At 41.8% G+C, this 22,424-nt stretch overlaps 1 protein-coding gene across 1 annotated transcript; it reads right to left on the minus strand.

Annotated features, from left to right (window-relative positions):
• Positions 1-6: 6 nt before the first annotated feature.
• CCDC152 (coiled-coil domain containing 152) lies at positions 7-21,833 on the minus strand. Its single transcript, XM_064140124.1, has 9 exons — positions 21,683-21,833; positions 17,855-17,971; positions 16,426-16,531; positions 10,645-10,713; positions 9,322-9,386; positions 6,867-6,969; positions 5,298-5,425; positions 1,341-1,427; positions 7-780 (listed from the first exon to the last, which is right to left on the minus strand). The coding sequence occupies exons 2-9, from the start codon at positions 17,939-17,941 to the stop codon at positions 658-660; spliced, it is 768 nt and encodes a 255-aa protein (XP_063996194.1). The 5' UTR covers positions 17,942-17,971; positions 21,683-21,833; the 3' UTR covers positions 7-657.
• Positions 21,834-22,424: the final 591 nt, after the last annotated feature.

Genomic DNA, 22,424 nt, shown 5'->3' on the forward strand with positions numbered 1-22,424 from the left:
ATGTGCTTTACTTTTGTGGCTGAGACACAGCTTCAGAGTCCACTGATGTGCGTTACTGTAGCTTGCAAAATCCCACTAAATCAGTAAGATTGTGCCTAAAGTAAGAAATCAGTGTTAACAACTTTGAACAGAATCAGGGTCCAAAAAAGGGAGGGGCAGAAGAAATTTAATCTTGGTTTAACATTTATCTTTGCTTATAATAACAGTACTGCATTTAATAAAGTACATATTGATTAGTAAGTCAATACACCACTTAAACTTGCATAACCTCTCTCTCTGTAGCTTAGCATTCATAACCTGTGACTAACTGATCTGAAGGAAAAAATACAGTTGTTTGAGGGATTCCTGGATGAAGAAGTGAATATTCAAGAAAGGAAAACTGCTTTGACAGTGTACACCATAATTAATGATGGTTTTATAGGAAAACTGTTTCTCCTCTGAAACCTGAAGCTTTTTATTGTGAGTGCTGATAAGCAGGAAAGTAGCCCTGAATATACACAGAATGTGATGCCTCTGGAATGTTTGACAAGAGCGTTTTCAATAAAAAAATACTTGTCTTTTCTTCATGTCTTTTTTTCTGCTTTTATACACACAGTTTGGAATGCACTGTTTCTATCTTTCATCCTACATACTACTGAAATACTTAATGTCATTTACTCAGAGTCTCCTCCGTTTGGATTGCAGGTCTTGACCTTTATTAAGACGTTGCTCTAAGTCTCTTATGGTGCTTCGTAGGACTTCGATTTCTTTGTTTTTCTCCTCTTGGAGGTGCTGCAACTTCTGTAAAAATGCAACCATAGGTTTCATTCTTAAGCATCACATGGAATTATGTATCAATACAATATGCTATTACTTGTGATAGATACTCAAAGACCAGTATTTTTCTCTTACAAAAGTACAAAGGTGACTTCCCCAGAATCCTCTTTTTGTGACTAGGCTTGTCCGAAGCCTACAGTAACATTAATGCACATATGTAATTTATATCACTGTCACTTATATCAATTGCACCTCAAGTTTTTCCTGGTTAACAATTTTGTGATAAAAATCCTAGCTTTTGCTGTTGAACCCCAGAGATATCAATATCAACATCAGAGCAAGAGGCATACATTGTTTAGTTGCATAGAAGCAAGAGATGTACATTAGTTAGCTGTATAGAAGCAGAAGGAATGTGTGGGAGAGTATGATGGACCTTTAAGACCCACAAGTCCACCTCCTCATACTCATCCACCCATGAAGTTGTGTGGCAGAACAAATACAGTGAGATCCCAGGGAAGTGCTATTTCAAACAGACTGCAACAGCATTTTTGTATTTGCAGACTAGAGGCTAGTAAAACACATACCCTTCGATAGATAGTTTGTGGCAAGACAGAAGCATCTGAAAATGACTTTGTTGCTTTATTCTGGACTCTTGCTAATTTAGCATTGAACTGAAAGGATCAAGAAAAAAAATAATTAAGAACCACAGGGAAAAAAGTATATTATATACTACAAGTATAATTTTAACTTCCTTTTCTTTCTTTTTTATCCAAATTGGATTTTGTACCTGAAGCTACTGAAGTATGCTTAGGAAAGAATGCAATTCAATTTTATGTTTCCTTAAAAAATGGCTCCAAATATTGCAAAAGGCAAATGGTACAAATGTGATAACCAAACACATTTAAACAAACATGATGACTGCTCTAAAAACGCGTGAAGGCTCTATCACTGCATATCTACAGGAGACAAAAATGCAGGTAATGGCCTCTGAATCCACCGCCCTTCCCTTGTGTTCCAAGGATAATTCATCCTGAACACTTTCTCTTTTTGTGGTAGGTGGAAAGTTTGAAGAACTGTGGTGGAGGGGCTGTAGGCCCAAAAATAGAGGCCTCTCTATGCCTCTACATGCCTGGACATGTTTTTCTGCCAGGACCCATGGTAGTAAACAGGTTGTGTAACACCCCCCCCCTGCCCCAGTCCGTGTATTCCTGGGGTCCACCCAGGTGATCCCCATATTTGGGAGGGTCCAGGCAAACAGCTCCTGCCTATTATCGTTTGGCTTACTGCCAACCTGATTGGTCACTTTAGATGGCCAAAGGGCCATGAATCTCAGCCCACAGTCTATAAAGAGGGGTGCAAAGGAGCACCACGTGTTCAGACTTAGCTGTTCAGACTCTGCCTGCAGTGCAGCTCAGCTCTCTGATCCACATTGCAGCTCTGACCTGCACCCGAAGCACTCAGTCGCTCACACCCACATGCTTGGAAGCCAAAGCACTGCTCTGATGCTCACTGAGGCTCAGACCTCTTGCACTGATTACAACTCGCAGTTAACCTGTCTGCGTACCTTTAGCAGCAGAGCACATTCAAGCCTGCACCTGATACATATAAGGGGAGCTGACAGCCCCCTAAGCTGAGAGCCAACCGTGCATACCGGCCACCTATCTTGCATTTATATATGGAGCACAGGCTCCCAGCTTTAGCCTGGTAAGAAGGGCCAGGGTGGCAGACCTTCTAGATTGTCTGCAAACCCACAAACACAGCCTGCTAGCTGTGAAAGGACTGTGCCAGAGACTGCACGAACAACACCCTTCTCCTGTTCCTGGAATCCTGCCAGCTGACCATCCCTGGACACGCAGCATCCAGAGAACCAGCAGCGTCGAGGCGGAGACCACCTCACACCAGGAGAGAAGGTTAGAGAAACCTGTTTACCTCAGGGACTGGGAAGATTTATCATTTCCTCTCAAGCTGGGAAGATTCTAGCCCTACAGAGGTCCGGACACTGGGCACAGGCTGTGACACAATCCCGGGAGGGTGATTAATAAATTAAGGGCAACATTTATAAGTAAAGCCTTGAATCCTCTGTAATATAAGTTCTCTCTGCCTTAGAGCAGACACAGTTTCAGCCCCTGCTGAAACAGCATAGTTCTTAAGCAGGCATTAAGTCTGAGGGAAAACCCTCTTTGTCTATAGTTGATATTTAACAATTATTAACCAGATCCCTGTACATATCATATCCAGATTGTTTTCATAACCTTGCACTAGAACTAATCAGTGGTTGGGGGTGGCATGAGTTTGTAAATATTAATTTTAATAAATACATTTTTATAAAAAATTAATACCTCCTCAAATTAATTTCTCACCTCCCCCTAATAAGGGAGGCATAGAGAAACCTCCTCCGCAACAAGTACTTAGTATCGTTACCACCATGGTCAGGATGAGGGGATTGAGTTACCCCTCAGTAAGATTAGACACCACCAAATTGGGTGGAAGTGTTGACCTCCTGAAAGGCAGGCTCTGCAAAAAGGTCTGGACAGGCTGTATCAATGGGCTGAGGTCAACTGTATGAGATTTGAAAAGGCCAAGTGCCAGGTCCTGCACTTGGGTCACAATAGCCCCATGTAAATGCTACAGGGTGGGGGAAGAGTAGCTGGAAAATTGCCCAGCAGAAAAGGACCTGGCAGTGCTGCTGGTTGACAGTGCTCCAGCATGTGCGAAGGTGGCTAAGGCCAACAGCATCATGGCCTGTATCAGGAACAGTGTGGCCAGCAGGAGCAGGGAAGTGATGCACTGGTGAGGCTGCACTTTGAGTACTGTGTTCAGTTTTGGGCCCCTCACTACATGAAGGACATTGAGTTGCTGGATCATGTCCAGAGAAAGACAAGGAAGCTGGTGAATGGTCTGGGGAGCAAACTTTATGAGGAGCTGGTGAGGAACTAGTGTTGTTTAGTCTGGAGAACAGGAGGATGAGGGGATTGCAGTTACCTGAATGAAGGTTGTAAAGGGTTGGTCTCTTCTCTGTAGCAACAAGTGATAGGACAAGAGGAAATGGCCTGAGGTTGCACCAGAGGAGGTTTAGATTAGATATTTGAAAAAAAATTCTTTACTAGAAGTGTGGTCAGGCATCAGCATAGGCTGCCCTGGGAGCTCTTGGAGTCACCAAACCTGCAAGTGTTCAAAAGCCATGTAGATGTAGCACTCTGGGACATGGATGACATTTAACAAGGCCAAGTGCAGGGTTCTGCACTTTGGCCACAACAACCCCAACCAGCACTACAGGCTGGGGACAGAGTGGCTGAGAGCAGCCAGGAAGAAAGGGACCTGGGGGTACTGGTAGATAGTAGGCTGAAGATGAGCCAGCAGTGTGCCCAGGTGGCCAAGAGAGCCAATGGCATCCTGGCCTGCATCAGGAACAGTGTGGCCAGTAGGACAAGGGAGGTTATTCTGCCCCTGTACTCAGCACTGGTCAGGCCACACCTTGAGTGCTGTGTCCAGTTCTGGGCCCCTCAGTTCAAGAGAGATGTTGAGGTGCTGGAATGTGTCCAGAGAAGGGTGACAAAGCTGGTGAGGGGCCTGGAGCACAAACCCTATGAGGAGAGGCTGAGGGAGCTGGGGGTGTGCAGCCTGCAGAAGAGGAGGCTCAGGGCAGACCTCATTGCTGTCTACAGCTACCTGAAGGGACATTGTAGCCAGGTGGGGGTTGGTCTCTTCTGCCAGGCAAGCAGCAACAGAACAAGGGGACACAGTCTCAAGTTGTGCTGGGGAAAGTATTGGCTGGATGTTAGGAGGAAGTTCTTGGCAGAGAGAGTGATTGGCATTGGAATGGGCTGCCCAGGGAGGTGGTGGAGGCACCGTCCCTGGAGGTGTTGAAGCAAAGCCTGGCTGAGGCACTTAGTGCCATGGTCTAGTTGACTGGCTAGGGCTGGGTGCTAGGTTGGACTGGCTGATCTTGGAGGTCTCTTCCAGCCTGGTTGATTCGATGATTCTATGATTCTATGGTTTAACGGCAATAGTGGTGTTAGGTTGACAGTTGAATTTGCCTATCTTTTCAAACAGAAACAATTCTACGATTCCTTATTTGTTTCTGAGATGAGATGAGGTTAAAACCTGACTCATGAAATATGTGTTGAAATATATGACTCAAATCTCCACAGGATTAGAAGCTTTTAAGCTCTTGGACATTTACAAAAAGATTAACTTCCCCAACATTCAGAAGTTAAAAAATAATGAAGCACAAAATGCTGGGGTTTTTTTTTTTTTTTTATGTCTCAAAAATACCAGCAAAGTTTTGAAGATAATTTAGTTTGAAACAAGAACACAGAAAACCTCAGTCTGCCTGTACAGCAGGTGGAAATTGATTCCTGAGCAGAATTCAGATACTTCTATGGAGGTGTGAACATGCTGCTGATCTTTGCAAAGGAAATCTTTGAAGTCTCCTAGGTTTCATCATATTATGTGAAGTACTAATTAACACTTTTCTCTACATAAGCTCTTTGAAATTTACCCAATGCCCAATTGATCTCTAATGATTTTGTAATGCATACCTCTATCTGCAGCTTAATGATTTCATTCTGCTTCTCTTCGTTTTGAATTTTGAGCTGTCGAGTTAGTTCTGATATTTCCAGTTCTTTTTTCTCTCTCTGTTCTCTGTACTCCATTTCTTTTACTTCAACTAGGAAAAGAGGAGCACCAAATACAATGTTTATAGGAGATGTTCATACAGAAAATAACATGATTTCCCAAATATTAAAACTTTCTTGAACAACAGGTCAGTTTTTTTTCACAGCAGGACAATTCCCTTCAGGCAAAAGACATTTAAAATTCTGTGAAAAACACGTTGTGCCACCTCAGTAAGGTGCAGTCTTTTTAAAGAAGCAGCACATTGTACAGAGAGTTGCTCTGACTTCTTTTCAGCTACATGGATGACCAAAGAATTCTACTTTTCAAAGCTATGCAATTAATGGGGAAAAAAAAAAAAACCCAGCATTTTTTTTCTTGTTGCATCATTACTTATCCATGAAAATAATGTCCTACTCTCCTGAACATGGCTGAATATATTTGGAAAACTCTAACAGGCACTTAGCTTATAGTTCAAAACAATTTTCCAGCCAACACTTTACCAAAAATTTCATTCTTTTGGATTTTTAGGTCCAAGTTCCCAGTGCCTGTTGTACCTTTAAGAGAATTAGCCATAACAACCCTGAGCTGTGCTAAAGGCTTGGGGCAGAGTGGCTGGAGAGCAGCCAGGAAGAAAGAGATCTGGGGGTACTGGTAAATAGTAGCTGAAGATGAGGCAGCAGTGTGCCCAGGTGGCCAGGACAGCCAATGTCATCCTGGCCTGGATCAGAAACAGTGTGGCCAGTAGGATGAGGGAAGTTATTCTGCCCCTGTACTCAACACTGGTCAGGCCACACCTTGAGTGCTGTGTCCAGTTCTAAGCTCCTCAATTCAAGACACATGTTAATATACTGGAATGTGTCCAGAGAAGGGTGACAAAGCTGGTGAGGGGCCTGGAACATAAACCCTGTGAGGAGAGGCTGAGGGAGTTGGGGGTGTGCAGCCTGGAGAAGAGGAGGCTCAAGGATGACCTCATTGCTGTCTACAAGTATGTGATGGGAGGCTGTAGCCAGGTAGGGGTTGGTCTCTTTTGCCAGGCAACCAGCAAGAGAAGAAGGGGACACAGTCTCAAGTTGTGCCAGGAAAAGTATAGGCTGGACGTTAGGAGGAAGTTGTTGCCAGAGAGAGTGATTGGCATTGGAATGGGCTGCCCAGGGAGGTGGTGGAGTCACCATCTCTGGGGGTGTTCAAAAAAAGCCTCGCTGAGGCACTTAGTGCCATGGTCTCGTTGACTGGATAGGGCTGGGTGCTAGGTTGGACTGAGTGATCTTGGAGGTCTCTTCCAGGATGGTTGATTCTATGAATTTTTGATCATCTATGTTGCTGTACTGCTGCCTTGTTGCCACTGCCTACTCTCTTGAGCAAAGATAAAATTCAGTTAAACACTGTCCACTTCCAGCTTTCATATGTTTCTGCTATGAAGTGGAACTAGTACAGCTCCCACTGCTTACAACATGATTCAGCCAACGCTGGGATTCAGCCTTTAGAGAACTTACACTGTTTTCTCATATCGCAGTTCAGCTGTGCTATTTCTAATTTGTGGTCTTCCTCTTTGTTTTTCATTTCTGTTGCAAGCTTCTCAATCTGATCTTTACATTCCTGTGAATATAAAAACACTTCCTAACAATCTGGAGGTTTCTGTGCCTTCTGCAAAGCACAACAATCATGTAAAAATCTGCAGCACTCTGAATTTCAGCACTTGCTTTACCCTCAATCTAGTAAATTTAAAACACTATTAATTCTTATATAATCTGACTGAAGTCCACAGATGAAAAATGTAGCAGATTTCATTGTATTACAGATATCAGTTAACATAAAATTAGAAACACTTCAGGAGAGCAGGCAAATGGAGAGATAATATTCTCTTTCCCAATCCAGGATCGGATTGCAGTGCTGCACTTAGCTAAGTGACCACAGTTTTACTTTTGTGAATTTCTGATTGTTCGATTTTTCGTAATCAAAAAGTAGGAATATTGTTAATAATGCTTATACCAAGGACTCCACAACAGCACACAGAGAGTAGAAACATCAATAGTATCAGCAGTAGTGATGCTGGTGGTGCTGGTACACAAGTGAAAAGTTATAGCACACCCACTGTAAGTTTGTTCACGCAACCAATCCAGAATTATCAAGAAACTAACTTGCTGTAGCTGCCAATGTTACTCCAAATCTTCTGTCAGAGCCACCTGACAAAGTAAGCAGTGACTCACCAGAGCAATGCTCAGAGGCAGCCTGGAAGACTACTGCTAATTGGTGGTAAAAACATACCTAGACATAGTCAGGTAAGTACCTTCAAAATAGTTCTAGGAAGTTCCACCATGCTCATGCATATATGCAATGTATAGAATCCAGGTTTCAGCATGTCTTTGAGAATAAAGTACTACCTTCTGTAGTTGCCAAGATAACAGCTCTATTGGTATAATAATTTAACTTTAACTCATAGTTAGTACTGGCATAAGCAAAACAAAATCAGTATCATGATTCCTAATCCTGCTCAGGAAGAATATTAGCACAGAGAACAAACACAGCTTGTGACTGGCCCCGCTGGTGCTACCTCCTTTCCAAAAAATATATAAAATGTAGGAAGATGGTAAATGGGAGCACACAAGGAGGTGGGACAGAAAACCCAACTTCAAACTTGGGTGTCTGAGTCTTTGAACAGGGAAACTCTTCTCAGAAGAACACTGCTGCATTTACTGATAGAAAGTTACTCAAAAACAGCAAAAGAATTGATAGTAGTACTGGTCCTCCTGAAGGGTCTTCCAAAGCATTTTCCCAAGGTGCAAGCAATTCCAGACATAATTAGAGAGGCCCTGCTTCCGACCAGGTGAAGGAGAGAGAAATCAGATCTATTGGACTGTGTAGATCAGGTGGCCTGGCACATTGGACCTACAAGAGTATAAAGCTTTAGTAGGTACAAGCACAGGGCATACTCTCATGGTATCAAACTGCAAGGGGTGGAACCCATCCCTATTTCTGGTGTGATGAGAGGTTCTAACAGCTGAATGTGTTGGAAGCTGAGCACTGGAATGTAAGCCCATTTGCTTTCACTTGGGAAGGTGGAAGAAGTCACTGGAATTGACTGCCCCAGGGCTGGAAACGCAACCCCATTGTTTGGACTGATCATGGGTTGATCTAGACTGCACTGAAACAGAGTGTGAGAATGGACAGCGAGTGATGTATGACCTGTGTTGTATGATGTTAATTGCTGCTGGACATGGCCTAGATGGTATAGAATAAGGTCTGGAGAATGCCATGGGATCTGCTGAAGCTGCTCATGAGTATTCAATATCATGGAGATGTCACACCAGCTTTAAAATTAAACTGCTGGGTGAACCAAAGTGTTATGGAGCTTGTAGTTTGGGCTGTAGCATAAGACATTTCCTGTTTTGTGTTTTTGATGGCTTTTTTTCCAGCTTCTGGTTTGGGGTATTGGTCTCTTCCACTCTGCTGGCTGCTAGCTTGGGTGCTGCCCTCTTCTGTTTGGTGGCTTGTTTGCCGATTGTCTCTTGCAGGCTTAGCTTGTTTGGCTGGTTCACACAGGGGTGTACAGTGTACTATTTTCATTAAAGTCTCATTTTCTCAACCCACAGGGTGTTTTGTGTTTTTCCCTCATTTTTGCCCCTGATTTGTATGTGTGTGTCTTGCTTGTTAGAGCAGGCTGTCTTAAATCAGGACAGGGACACAGATGGAAAGAAGAGGCCTATTATGTTATAAGCACTTACCTGAGAACCTGCTCAGCACTTAGTAGTTTTGACATCCTAGCCTCTCTAAGACATTCTCACAGTGATACTGCTATGAGAACAACTCTTCTCCTTTCACACATGATAAACATTAGGAAAATACAACAACAGTATCAGTATCAAACTGATGAATGTAAAGATGCATGAACTACTAAACCAGAGATAAAAAATTGCTTCTCTATCTAAAGAATGATTATTTGTGACATACCTGTTCACAAGCCTTTAGTTTCTCTTCCAAGATGTGAATGGTACCCTTCAGCCTATCATTTTCCTCTATGTAAATAAAAAAAATCCTGTGTGATACACTAGAAAGTATATTTTGACAGGATTATTAGAATGAAAGCAGAATAAGGAAATTAACTTAATGAGCTGTGTGAACTTTGAGACTTTTTTTTTCAAGACATCATAAGCATAATTTACAGAGCTACATATTCTCAGTCTCCATTAAAGGGGAAGAATTTCCTCCCCTGCCCTGCTGGCAACACTTCTCTTGCTGCAGCCCAGGACATGGTAGAAGAAGATGAGAAGAGATGCTGAAGAACAAACATCTGCATTATTCATAGATAGACAGAAAGGTTTGGGTTAAAAAATGTTAAAAATGGTTAAAAAGGGTTAAAAATACAAATGATAGTTTAATGACAATGTTTGTCTGGTATTGCTACTCTGAACTGCCTTTAGCCTTCTGATAACTGATGCACTCAAGAAAATCTAGATGCAAAGTTCTTTGGCTAAAAGAAAATAAACCATTATTATCATGGCTACAGCAGTTTCAAATTGGAAGAGGTAACTTTTTCAGTACTTGTCTCCCAAAAGCTAGCAAGCAGCATCCCAGACCTACAGCTTAGAAAATGCAGACAGTAACTTTTCTACTTTATTTTACTTTATTTAACCAAAAATATTATAAGTCACTTTTGACTATCAAAAGTGGCTATATACATCCAATATTTAGAGACTCATTTATAAATATTTATTTGAATATGCCTTGAATACACGATGACTATAAAATTAACTGCATGGTGTACAGCTGAACTAAGGAAAAAAGACATACCAGGTATATATACATTTTATTTTAAAAGAGGAGTGAGCAATGGTCAAGTATTTATGGATAACAGCTAAGGTTTAATAACATTACACTGAGGATTAAGGCTCTTTGGTTTAAAAAAGTCGTGGACACTTTAACAGACTACAGTCCAACACCTGAATGGCACATTCTCACTTTTTTGGTACAATTGCCTGTGCTATGCTGAAGTAAATGTAAAGCCCAACTACTGATTTAAAAAACCTCTACCGTGGTACACCTTCTGTTACACACAGATTCCACAGAGGACAACAGCAACAGAAACTAATTAAGCATACAGACCAACAAAATCTGCACGACTCATTTTAGATATACTTTTGTCCTTTCTGTTTAGCTGCCAGCGAGTTTCTTTCTCAGAAAGAAAACAGTAAATGTAAATAACAACACAAAATGTAAAATAGCTGCTCTTTCTAAATTATGGTACAGTATATACTAGAAATTTTTTGCTTTTACCTTTCACGTTGCACTGGTTCTCAATAGTTTGTGTTAGACCTTTTATCACGTTCTGTAGAGTAGTACATTCTAAAAGAAAAGTACAATCCACTGCTTTTGAGAATTTATCCTCAATTCAAATTTTATATTTGCAAACTTCTCAAACATTTGATGATAATCATGATTAAAAAGTAGTTAAAGTCCTCTTACTGACTCAGATTACCATTACAATAACTCAGATTACCATTACAATACTACTCAATATTCAATTTGATGATAGATTAAAAAGTCATTCAATTATTACATTTTTGTTTCTGGACAGAAAACAAGGATGTTATTTTTGCACTGGGCAACAATGGAAGTTTTTTGTTTTAGCGTTCTAGGAATTTGACGTAATTGATCATAGAATCAACCAGGTTGGAAGAGACCTCCAAGATCATCCACTCCAACTTAGCACCCAGCCCTATCCAGTCAACTAGACCATGGCACCAAGTGCCTCATCCAGTCTTCTCTTGAACACCTCCAGGAATGAAACAGAGTCTTACTTTCCTGACAACATTCTTGCCAAGAATCCTTTTAAGAAACACTACTCACTCATTGCTGTTTCTCACCTTCCTTCTAGTGAGTATTAACACTCATCTTGTGGCTCAGTGTAATCTTGGGGTGATTGAGAATATGCTACCATACCCCCATTAGTTCTGTTTAAACAAAATAATGATGTTTGTGTGTGTATATGCATGTAAGTTGTTAAAATTTTATGTATCTGTATTAAATAATTTATTTTGTAATGCTATTTTTAGCATTTGAGCAGCATATGGACTGCCTGTAATGTAACATTTGGTTTTCATCAGATACTGGTTTTGTCCCTTATTTTTTTTGTAACCTCACCAGTAAACCTGCAAAACATTCATTTGCTGTCTACAACTACCTGAAGGGAGGTTGTAGCCAGGTGGGGTTGGTCTCTTCTCACAGGCAACCAGCAACAGAACAAGGGGACACAGTCTCAAGTTGTGCCGGGGGAAGTATAGGCTGGATGTTAGGAGGAAGCTGTTGTCAGAGAGAATGATTGGCATTGGAATGGGCTGCCCAGGGAGGTGGTGGAGGCACCATCCCTGGAGGTGTTCATGAAAAGCCTGGATGAGGCACTTGGTGCCATGGTCTAGTTGACTGGCTAGGGCTGGGTGCTAGGTTGGACTGGCTGATCTTGGAGGTCTCTTCCAACCTGGTTGATTCTGTGATTCTATGATTCAAAGACTAGGAAGATTGGGGACACTAAAACTGGAGTTGGTTACGCTTAAAAAACCTTTTCTTTCAATCTGCAGAGTTCTACTGCATTTCTTAAGTGGTTTTTAGTTTCCACACCAGGAGTTACTCATCTTGTAAGACCAAAGCTCTGTGGAAAATTGTCGATCATATAATTAAAGACCGTATTACAAATAGTGCAGCCAGGAAGACGAATTAATATGCAACTCAAAGCTTCAGTTTTCCAATCGATTTTGTCGACCTTTAGTCGATCCTTTCAAGAAGCCCTGTTCTCATGCAGCTATGTTAAAACAGGTATGAGCTCCAGTTATAAAAGAACAGTAGAGGGCGCACAAACGCCACGGAAACAGCCTTCAGTTGCTGAACTGCATCCAAAAGCACGTGCGGAAAAGTGCTGCTCGGTCTGAAACACCAGGTTAGCATGCCTGCTTGTACCGACTGGTACAAGTTCTACTCAGTTTGAAACTATACGGAAATAAATTTATGCACAGATTAATGCACAAATTGGAACGACATTTATGCACTGAGTAAACAAGAGGACAGCAGATAGTCACACGATGAATCACATCATTTAAAAGCAAGCCACTCTTTTGTCTAGCCTCAAGAATGTCTGATTATGTCTCTTATCTTTAAAAGATGTATCTTGGCAAATTTCCCATGAAATTAGAGTCATGACCGGAAAAATTACTGGTAAGCCACAAGTTTTTCTTGCCTACATTAAGGAAGAAAAAGCAGAATTTTGCTAAACAGTTCCAGCTTTTTAGGTCATTGGTGTAGTATCTATTATGTGTGGTCCCTTCTTATAAAGAGTACTCCCTACATTTAGAAAGATTGAACTGCCTAAATGTTTGTTGTTGGGGTTTTTTTTCTCCCATGTGCAATATCTCGCAGTTTCTTTCATTTGCATTTGTAGTTGAAGCTCTTGGGTTGGGGGTTGTTTGTTTTGTTGCTTTTGTTTTTGTTTTTCAATAGGGACATTACATAGCGTACTTTTTCCTTAACACCTCTGAAATACTAAGTCAATGATGATACAATCCTGAAGATGTTAAATAGAGGCACCGTAACTGTTCCGTAGACAACATTATGCTTGCTTTCTTTTAAAAAACTACAGTAGATTTTAGTTCATAATTATTGGCTGCAAAAGACCCATTTAATCATCATTAAAAAAAAAAAGTTTAAGAGCAGAAAAGAATGATGACAAATGTTTCTGTCTTAAGTGGAACTGCAGCTATTTAAGCTAACAAAAACTGGTGCTCAATTAAAACCAAAGCTTATTTATGACCTTTCAAAGCATGTATTCGGCTTGTAGAGTTGTTAGTTTCCCTTCCCCCCACCCCCTTTACTTTTGTTTAAAACACTTCACTGTCCTCTCTCACTTGAGTTTTAGAAGTTTCCTTTCATCTTTTGAATCTCCTTCAGAATTTTTATTTACCTTGCACAGTTCTAGAGAGATACTTCTGGCAATCAAGGATCTCAAGGAGCCCTCAGGTTCTCACTAATACGAGCTGGAGATTTCTCAAGGCATGAAATGCCTCAATTCCTATTTCTGTTTCTCACACTAACAAAGAATTCTTCAGTCGGGATAAACTCTGGCACACCACCACTAGGAGCCACAAACCCTTCAGGGCATGACTCCTTTTTTCCATAGCACTTCCCCCTGCTCTTCTGATGTAAGCACCATGTTTACTTGGAATGTATGTGAACAGTTCACTGGTATGTGGTCACAGCTGTTTCTGTCTCAGATGTTCTGTGAACTCCTTTGTTGTCTACCTATAAACCTTAAGTGCTAAGGCTGCGCTGTTTCATTATTCTGTAAATTCATCTGTTTTTGTGTTAAATTTGTAATAGGATGAGCTTGAGAATGCTCCTCAACCTGACAATGTCTATACATTAAGATTGTGTGTTGCCACTGTTCTTCAAGAAACTGATGCAGTAGTCCAGACTCAGCAATTTCAGTTGCCTTTGGAGCAACTCTTTAAATTATACACTTTCGGGAAATGTGGCAGAGCTGGGAAATAGCTTGGGACTTAAGTCTAGGGTAACTAGTTTTGTTTTTTCTTTCCAAGCCGCAGTTGCTGATATCACTGTGTAAAAGTAATTCTCAGAACTAGAGCCTGTTGGGATAACTGGAGATATTAAAACCTTGCCTGGACTAGATATCTTTCAAAGGTCCCTTCCAGCCCTTGATATTCTGTGATTCTGTGAACTGTTGCCAGAGTATGAATGCTACATTTGGTTCTTTGCATCTTCTCCAATTCAGCACAGGATCCCTCCATAATGCCATCATTAATAAAGAGAGGTTTTCTATGTCCACAATGCTTTGACTTTCAAAAACATTTTTGCAAAGAAATAAACTGACTTCTAATGCTCTGATTCTGAACATAAAGTATGCTACTACCCTTTCTGAAGGGTCGGTATTGCAGGTGAAATTTGATAAAAGTTCAAACACTTTTTCTATTCATTTCAGAAAAAAAAAAAAAACAAACAGACAAACAAACAACAAAACACTTTAAAAACATTACATACTTACCTGTATTTATAAATTCTACACCAAGCATAATGTCTTCTTGACACTCCTGATCAAGGTTAGGGTAGGGTGTCCCTGCCCATGGCAGGGGGGTTGGAACTAGATCATCCTTGTGGTGCCTTCCAACCCTGACTGATTCTATGATTCTATAGTTCAATGACAGACTTTTAATGTTACAGTCACTGCTGATCTTCAGTAACATGGTAACTGTCTAAGGCAACATCAGCTATAGATTAGGGCAATTTACTACTCAACATGTTTAGTGAAACTCTACTTTCTGACCTTCAATGAGTACAGTTAAAAATCTTAATTTATAAACACTTCATGCCACAATATTTGAGGTGATTACCTTACTGGTAATCATGTTTACTTCATACAACAGCCATGATAACTGTCTTACCTTCTAAATACGTTCTATCCCTTTGGCAGCCCTTTTTTCACCTGTTACTTTGTTATCATAGAATCAACCAGGTTGGAAGAGACCTCCAAGATCATCCAGTTAAGATGTACCTTACAGTACCACCTCTTGGATGTTCCATGTTGTTCCAAGTTCCTGCTTTTATTTTTTTTTCCATTACTGCTACTAACAGCTTGGCAGCCTCCTTTACTCACTGACCAGAATTCTTGTCTTCCAACAGTTCCACCTCCTATCTATATCCCTACTAAATACTACGACTTCAATATTACTGAGATTAATTTTCTCCCAACTATCCCTGCTGCTGAAACTTTAGTTCGTATTTCATTCTGATTGCTCTGCTATTTTGACTTGGAATTCTACCATTCACATTTCTTTTTTTCTCCATGTGTTTTGAAACAGCTCCAAAGGCTGCTCTCTTCAGTTGAATCAGCACAGCTGATTCCTAAGATCACTTCACTTTTGTTTCATAGAACTGAGTCACTACTTTTTACAAAATTCAAAGCTATTAGGCAAAATTAGAGAGCAGGAGGCTTATACATAATAGATCTTAAAGGAAGAGGAAAAGTTGGACAAACCCAAGAAATTTGTACCAAAAGACCTATGGTGGATGAGATTGTGCCTAAGCAAACCAAATCACAAGAATAACTATGAAATATAATTCTTTATGTTCCCTTGGGAGCACCAGCCTCACCAGTCTGACACGCCATCCCCAATTACAGGCAAGCTTTGAAGTTCTTTCAGAGGCAAAATACAGGTTCAAGAATGTGTTGGGCTCATTTTTATTTCTAGTGGCCAAGCCAATTGTAGACTTGGTCATATTAATAGCAGTAGAAGGGACCATGCTGGGGGCATGATTGTGTCAGTGCTGTCTTGACTTTTCCCAGACATTTGCTCTATTGCTCTAGACAGACATCTGAGCTGCCTACAGGAACGTTGGAGAAAAGCTGTTTACAAAGGCCTGCAGTGACAAGATGAGGGGCAATGGGTTTAAGCTTGAGAAGAGTAGAATTAGATGCCAGACTAGATGACCTCTAGAGGTCCCTTCCAGCCCAGACCATTCTATGATTCTATGAAATTAGAGCACTTAAGTAAAACTGCTGATGTTAGTTGCTTAAAAGTACTGGTTTTGCAAATTGTGGCAGCTCAAGAAGACCAAGAACGCCAACTTAAGGGTACTAAAACATCATCAAATGTATGAAACTCATCTGATTCTGTCCCTCTTTCCACTGCTAACACATTGTTCCCTTGGGAAAGAAAATTTAAAAATACAAGAGATGAACAGGAAAAACATGGAGAAAAAAAGGAAAGTTTTTTGTTTCATAAATAGTGCATGCATACAAAAATCTATTGAAATAGGTGGAAAAATGAAATACAGTTAGCTAAGTGCAGTTCTTAAGCTCTGTTTGTGGATTCCAGATCTCCAGTTTAAGCAAATCAGATGGATGACTTCAGATTCAATATTGTCATTTTTCACACAGTATTTAGATTCTTACCCTTTTATTTTTTAACTTTCTATGTAAACAACAGAAATACTTCTCAGAACCTCATGAATATATGAAAAATTATGTAATTAAAAAAAAAACAAACAACTTACCTTCTTTTACTGACTCCTCCTTTGATTGGCTGATTGTTAACAACCTGCTACATTTTTCCAGCTCAAGAACCAGTAGGTTATTTGCTTCATTAATTTCTGATATTTTCTAGAAAATTGGAAAAAAACTACATTTATCTTTTAAATATTTTCAATTTTTAACTGTTAATTGGTATAAAAATGAAAAAAAACCAATCAGAGGACTGAAGTCACCATTCTATATTATTTGCCATTCTGGAAATACCATTACAGAGAATCCTGCCCATGGCAGGGGGGTTGGAAATAGATGATACCTGTGGTCCCTTCCAACCCTGACTGATTCTATGATGAATTTACACTGCAGAACAAAGAATGCTGATATCACTACTTATAAACTGGTTCTGTAGTCCATAAGCTGGATCAGTCCTTAACAAGGTTCTTTCTATTGCTTTGTATATGAGGCTGTTGATGCCCTTACTGAGCACTAATGTGAGGAATGGGTGTGAAAAGGAATCTGTAAAGCACGTGCTTTTTTCTGTGAGAAATGATACATTTATTTCAGGAGTCCCTTAGTAAGGATTTACTGATCAGGAAATCACCAGAGTTGGCCAATGTGGATCTAACAAGATATACAGTATTGATTTTTCCTCAGTAGCTGAATCTTTTAAGAACTGACATACATAAGAGAGCTCAATGCACGTGGAATGTGTGAAAAATATGCCTGTTATGGCAGTGATGTTTTTCCTAAAAAAAAAAAACAGTTTCTGAAAGCATAGTCCAGCAAAGCTGTGTAGTACTGCTGCTTCTGATACAAAGAGACCCTTCCATACTGTTCTTGAGAAGCCAAAATTGGCTGAGGTACAGTCAGTATCAGGACTTTACAAAAATTTAGACTTACAAGCCATAGAATCATAAAATCAACCAGGTTGGAAGAGACCTCCATGATTCTATGATTCTATGATCATCCAGCCCAACCTAGCACCCAGCCCTATCCAGTCAACTAGACCATGGCACTAAGTGCCTCATCCAGGCTTTGCTTGAACACCTCCAGGGACAGTGACTCCACCATCTCCCTGGGCAGCCCATTCCAGTGCCAATCACTCTCTCTGCCAACAACATCCTCCTAACATCCAGCCTATACTTCCCTCAGCACAACTTGAGACTGTGTCCCCTTGTTCTGTTGCTGGTTGCCTGGCAGAAGAGACCAACCCCCACCTGGCTACAACCTCCCTTCAGGTAGTTGTGGACAGCAATGAGCTCTGCCCTGAGCCTCCTCTTCTCCAGGCTGCACACCCCCAGCTCCCTCAGCCTCTCCTCATAGGGTTTGTGTTCCAGGCCCTTCACCAGCCTTGTTGCCCTTCTCTGGACACATATTAATAAGTTAATATTAATAAGTTAATATTAATGTCACAAAACATTTATAGATTCAACTTATTTTACCTTCTTCACTCACCTTTTCTATCTCTGAGAAGTTATCTAAAAGTGTGTCAAGGTTCACTGCGCTGATTTTCTTCATAATTTCTTCATGGTTGTGATTCATTTATTTCTGGATTATAAAATCCACTGACCACTGTGTGTATAGCAATAAATTTATAAATGAATTTATTTCTCATTTAAACTATGTCAAAATAATTTAAACTATGCCAAAATATCTAATATGCACAAGTGTAAATAGAACATTAAAAAAAAAAAGAACATTTTTTCATGTAAAATTAAATTTCAACCAGCCTAAGACCTTTCATTTCTAAGAAACACAATGAAGGCAGAAAGCCCAAGAAAAATCTATCAAAGTCTAGATGTTACAGATGATTTTGGATTTTTTTTTCACTGCCACTAAAAACCAAATCTGAATCCACTTCCATCAATACAATGATGTAACTTTGTCTTAATATAATTAGAGGTTTGCACATAGGATTCTTTTAAAACATACAACCAGTTTCTCTTTAGACATCCTGCTAAATCAGATTGGTCTTCCTGTCATCAATTTAAAAATCAGGAAATTTGATCAGTTGGAATGATTATTCATTCAGTACTACTTTAGAGGCAAAGATAGATTTCTGTTAAGTTTAATTAAAAGATTAGTTAAGTAAATGTGTTTTTACCAGGCACACATTAATATAGGATCTAAACCTTTTACATCTGTGTATAGATGCTTTTATGCTTAATTACTCAGGCTTCAAGTTACTTACACACTTTCTTACAAAAAAAATGCATTAATATTAGTAATGAGACACTACAGCACATAAAATTTACCATGACACTTAGATCATAGAATCAACCAGGTTGGAAGAGACTTCCAAGATCATCCACTCCAACCTATCACCCAGCTCTATCCAATCAACTAGACCATGGCACTAAGTGCCCCATCCAGTCTTTTCTTGAACACCTCCAGGGACGGCGACTCCACCACCTCCCTGGGCAGCCCATTCCAATGCCAATCACTCTCTCTGTGAAGAACTTCCTCCTGACATCCAGCCTATACCTCCCCCAGCATGACTTAAGGCTGAGTAAATACCTCCAGTAGTTAGGTGGAACTAGATGCGTAATTGAACAACTATAACTAATCAAAATTACACAACAATTATTTTCTCAGTAATTCAGTATTTATAAATCTTCACACAATCACAGAATCGTCAGGGTTGGAAAGGACCTCAAGGATCATCTAGTTCCAGCCCCCCGCCATGGGCAAGGACACCTTCCACTAGATAGGTTTCTAGTAAGTAACTTGTTTACAAAACCACTAAGATAAACATACTGGTTCTGTGTTATTTCACTTCTTGTCCCCACTGTTTCCACAAAGGGACTAAAATGAAATAATGAACTGAAGTCAATGAACTCTTTTGTTTGTTTTGTTATATCAAAACTGTCTAAGTATATAAGTACCATTAAAGAACTAATGCCTCTAAATCAAATCATCACAGGATGTTAGGGGTTGGAAGGGACCCAAGGAGATCACTGAGTCCCCACCAGTCTGACATGCCATCTCCAGCTTTGACGTTCTTTCAAAGGCAACAAATTACACATTCAAGAATGTGTCTGGCTCATTTTTATTTCTAGTGACCAGGCAAATTGTAGCCTTGGTCATATTAATAGCAATGGAAGGGCTCATGCATCGAGTCCAACCCACCTGCCAAAGCAGGACAATACTATCCAACACAGATTGCAGAGGAACACATCCAGACAGGCCTTGAAAGGGTCCATAGGAGACCCCACAACTTCTCTGGGGAGACTGTTCCAGTGCTCAGTGACCCTTACAGTAAAGAAGTTCCCCCTTGTGTTGAGGCGGAACCTCTTTTGCTGCAGCTTACACCCATTGCTCATCCTATCCCAGGGAGCAAGTGAGCAGAGCCTGTCCCTCCTCCCCCTTCCTGGCCAGCCTTCAGATAAACATTTGTCAAATCCCCTCTAAGTCTTTTCTTCTCCAGACTAAAAAGCCCCAGGTCCCTGAGCCTCTCCTCATAAGCCATGCCCTCCAGTCCCCTCATCATCCTCGTAGCCCTCTGCTGGACCCTCTCCAGCAGATCCCTGTCCCTCTTCAACTGGGGAGCCCAAAACTGAACACAGTATTCAAGATGAGGTCTCACCAGGGCAGAGTAGAGGGGGAGGAGAACCTCCCTTGGATTGCTGGGGATTACTGTTAGCAATCTGCATGATGTCTGCTATTACAGTGCAATGACATTTCAAAAGGCACTTGAAAATATTTATCCAGGACCCTTAAGTTTGTAAAGCAGCTACATAACGTCAGTATTCTATTAGTTCATAGCCTAGATTTAGAGTATGAATGCCAAGCCCTGATTTTTTGAGTCCTTATCATGGGCAGTATTTTATGTTTGTCCATCACCGTTTCTTTTCGTCATGGTCTTAAGACTGTATATTGCCCTCTAAACTTTGACAGATCATGGGATTTCAAGGAGCTGCCATGCTGTGTGTTGTTTGTGTGCTTCCTTATTCCATGGCATCATTTATTTTTCTCAGGCGACAGGATGTGCTCAGCACTTGGCAGCATCAGGCAACACTGCCCCTGGGAATAAAACTCCTGCTGAACTGAAACAGCAAATTAAACATGATACTTGGTGTTATCTATGTTACACTTTTCCAGAAGGAAAACTCTTCGCCCCCCTCCCCCCTTTTTTTTCATTATTAAAATATGATTTGCCATTGGAATGGGCTGCCCAGGGGGTGGTGGAGGCACCGTCCCTGGAGGTGTTCAAGAAAAGACTGGATGAGGCACTCGGTGCCATGGTCTAGTTGACTGCTAGGTTGGCCTGGATGATCTTGGAGGTCTCTTCCAACCTGGTTAATTCTATGACTTTCAGATACATTTCTGGTAAGTCTTCCACTTTTGCTTTGAACGATGGCATTTATTTCACTAGGGGAAAATGACAGATTTTAAATGTTTTGGGTTTTTTTGTCTGCCAGCCACCTTTACTTAATCTCTCTTTAACCTCTTGCCATCCGTGATCTCTCAGTCTCCTCCTCAAAGTCTTGCAGCTGACGATCTGATTTTAGGCTTTAGTTTTTGCTTCACGTAACAGTAAAATCGTTATTTATAACCAAAATAAAAGCGATTTGAGTTTTTATCAACATTTCTCAACTGAGTATATAGTAAGTATTCACTGCCAGGCATTTCAAACAGTCTCAACGCGTTTTCTGAGCTCCACCCTGCACAGGCACCTGACACATTAACTGTAACCTTGCTTTAATTCCTCTTTCTTTGAAGACCCTGAGCACGTTTTAAAACCTCGTTTGCAGATCAGAATTACCACCACGCAAGTGGCCCCCGCAAGTGGGGTGAATCCCATCCCCACGAACAATTTCGCGGACAGGACAGGGGCACCAGTGGCATCCTGGCAAATCCCAGCGGCAAGATGCAGGGAGTCCCCAGCAGCCCTCTTTTCTGCTCCCCCCTCTGTGGCTTGTCTACACGAAGTGCCCTGGGTGGAAGACCTTCTCCTCACAGTGCCAGACGCAGCGGACACTCGGAGCACTGCCTTTTAGTCCTCAGTTCGCGGGCACAGCCGCTAAAGAGAGCAAGACAACGCGTCCCGACACGGACGCGGCGCAGAGCCGCCCGCTCACCCGCCGGCCCCGCTCCCCACAGCCGGCTGACAGCCGCCGCCCGCCCGCTCGAAGGCGGGAACGCAGCGCCGCCGCGGCGCGTACCACTGCAGACCCTGGCGGGGGACGGCTTCGCTCTCCCACCCCGCGGCCCGCTGGTGGCCTCGACCGCATGCCCGCGCTTGAGTCGTGCAGCTTGAGGCGCCGGTGGCCGGGCGGCTACCTCGGTGGGGGCGAGGGGCTGTGCTGAGAGGACGCGGCACGGCGTGGTGGGAGCGGAGGTCACCTGGGATCTCTCGCAGCCTTTCACGAAGCCTTCACAACCTAAACCTCCTCAATGAGGGGGACTGAGGGCAGTGCAGTCTGATGCTCGCTTGAATAACCCCAAGGGCAGTGCCGCTATTCGCCACTTCATGAAACCAAGGAAACCAAACTCATGCACCTCACCAGGGCGCCTACACTGCGACTCTGATCTCGCTGTGTGGTACGTGCGTTAGCGTCAGCTGCAGGACGGCTTCATGTACCAGTGAACGTCCCACTGAACATCGGCAAACAGGCGCCGGGTGGAGGCATTGTTTGTGCGTTACAGGGAGATCGATTTGCTGTTATCTCTGTTTTCTCGGTATTTGCACTGTGCACGTCACCATGACTACCAAGCAGTGATACTCCCCAGCCTGTCTCTCCTTACTGTGAAGGAAATGACCGCAGAGGGCTTCCGAGGAAAGTTTCCCGGACAAGCCCCGCAGGGTGGGTGCACACCTCGGGACCCGCGGCTGCTGAGCTGCAGGTCAGCGCTGCAGGCGCTGCAAGCTGCTCACCGCAGGCTCTGTAGCTGTGGTGCTGGTGGCGACTGAAGGTTGTGCTGCTGTTTTGGTTAGGCTTGGAAATGGATCATTCTGATGAAGTGTGGAAAGAAGACATTTTTGTCTTCTCCCTTTCCCTTTCGCTTTTCCTTTCCCTTCTTC

This window comes from Pogoniulus pusillus, chromosome Z, assembly GCF_015220805.1.
Source record: "Pogoniulus pusillus isolate bPogPus1 chromosome Z, bPogPus1.pri, whole genome shotgun sequence".
Taxonomy (NCBI): domain Eukaryota; kingdom Metazoa; phylum Chordata; class Aves; order Piciformes; family Lybiidae; genus Pogoniulus; species Pogoniulus pusillus.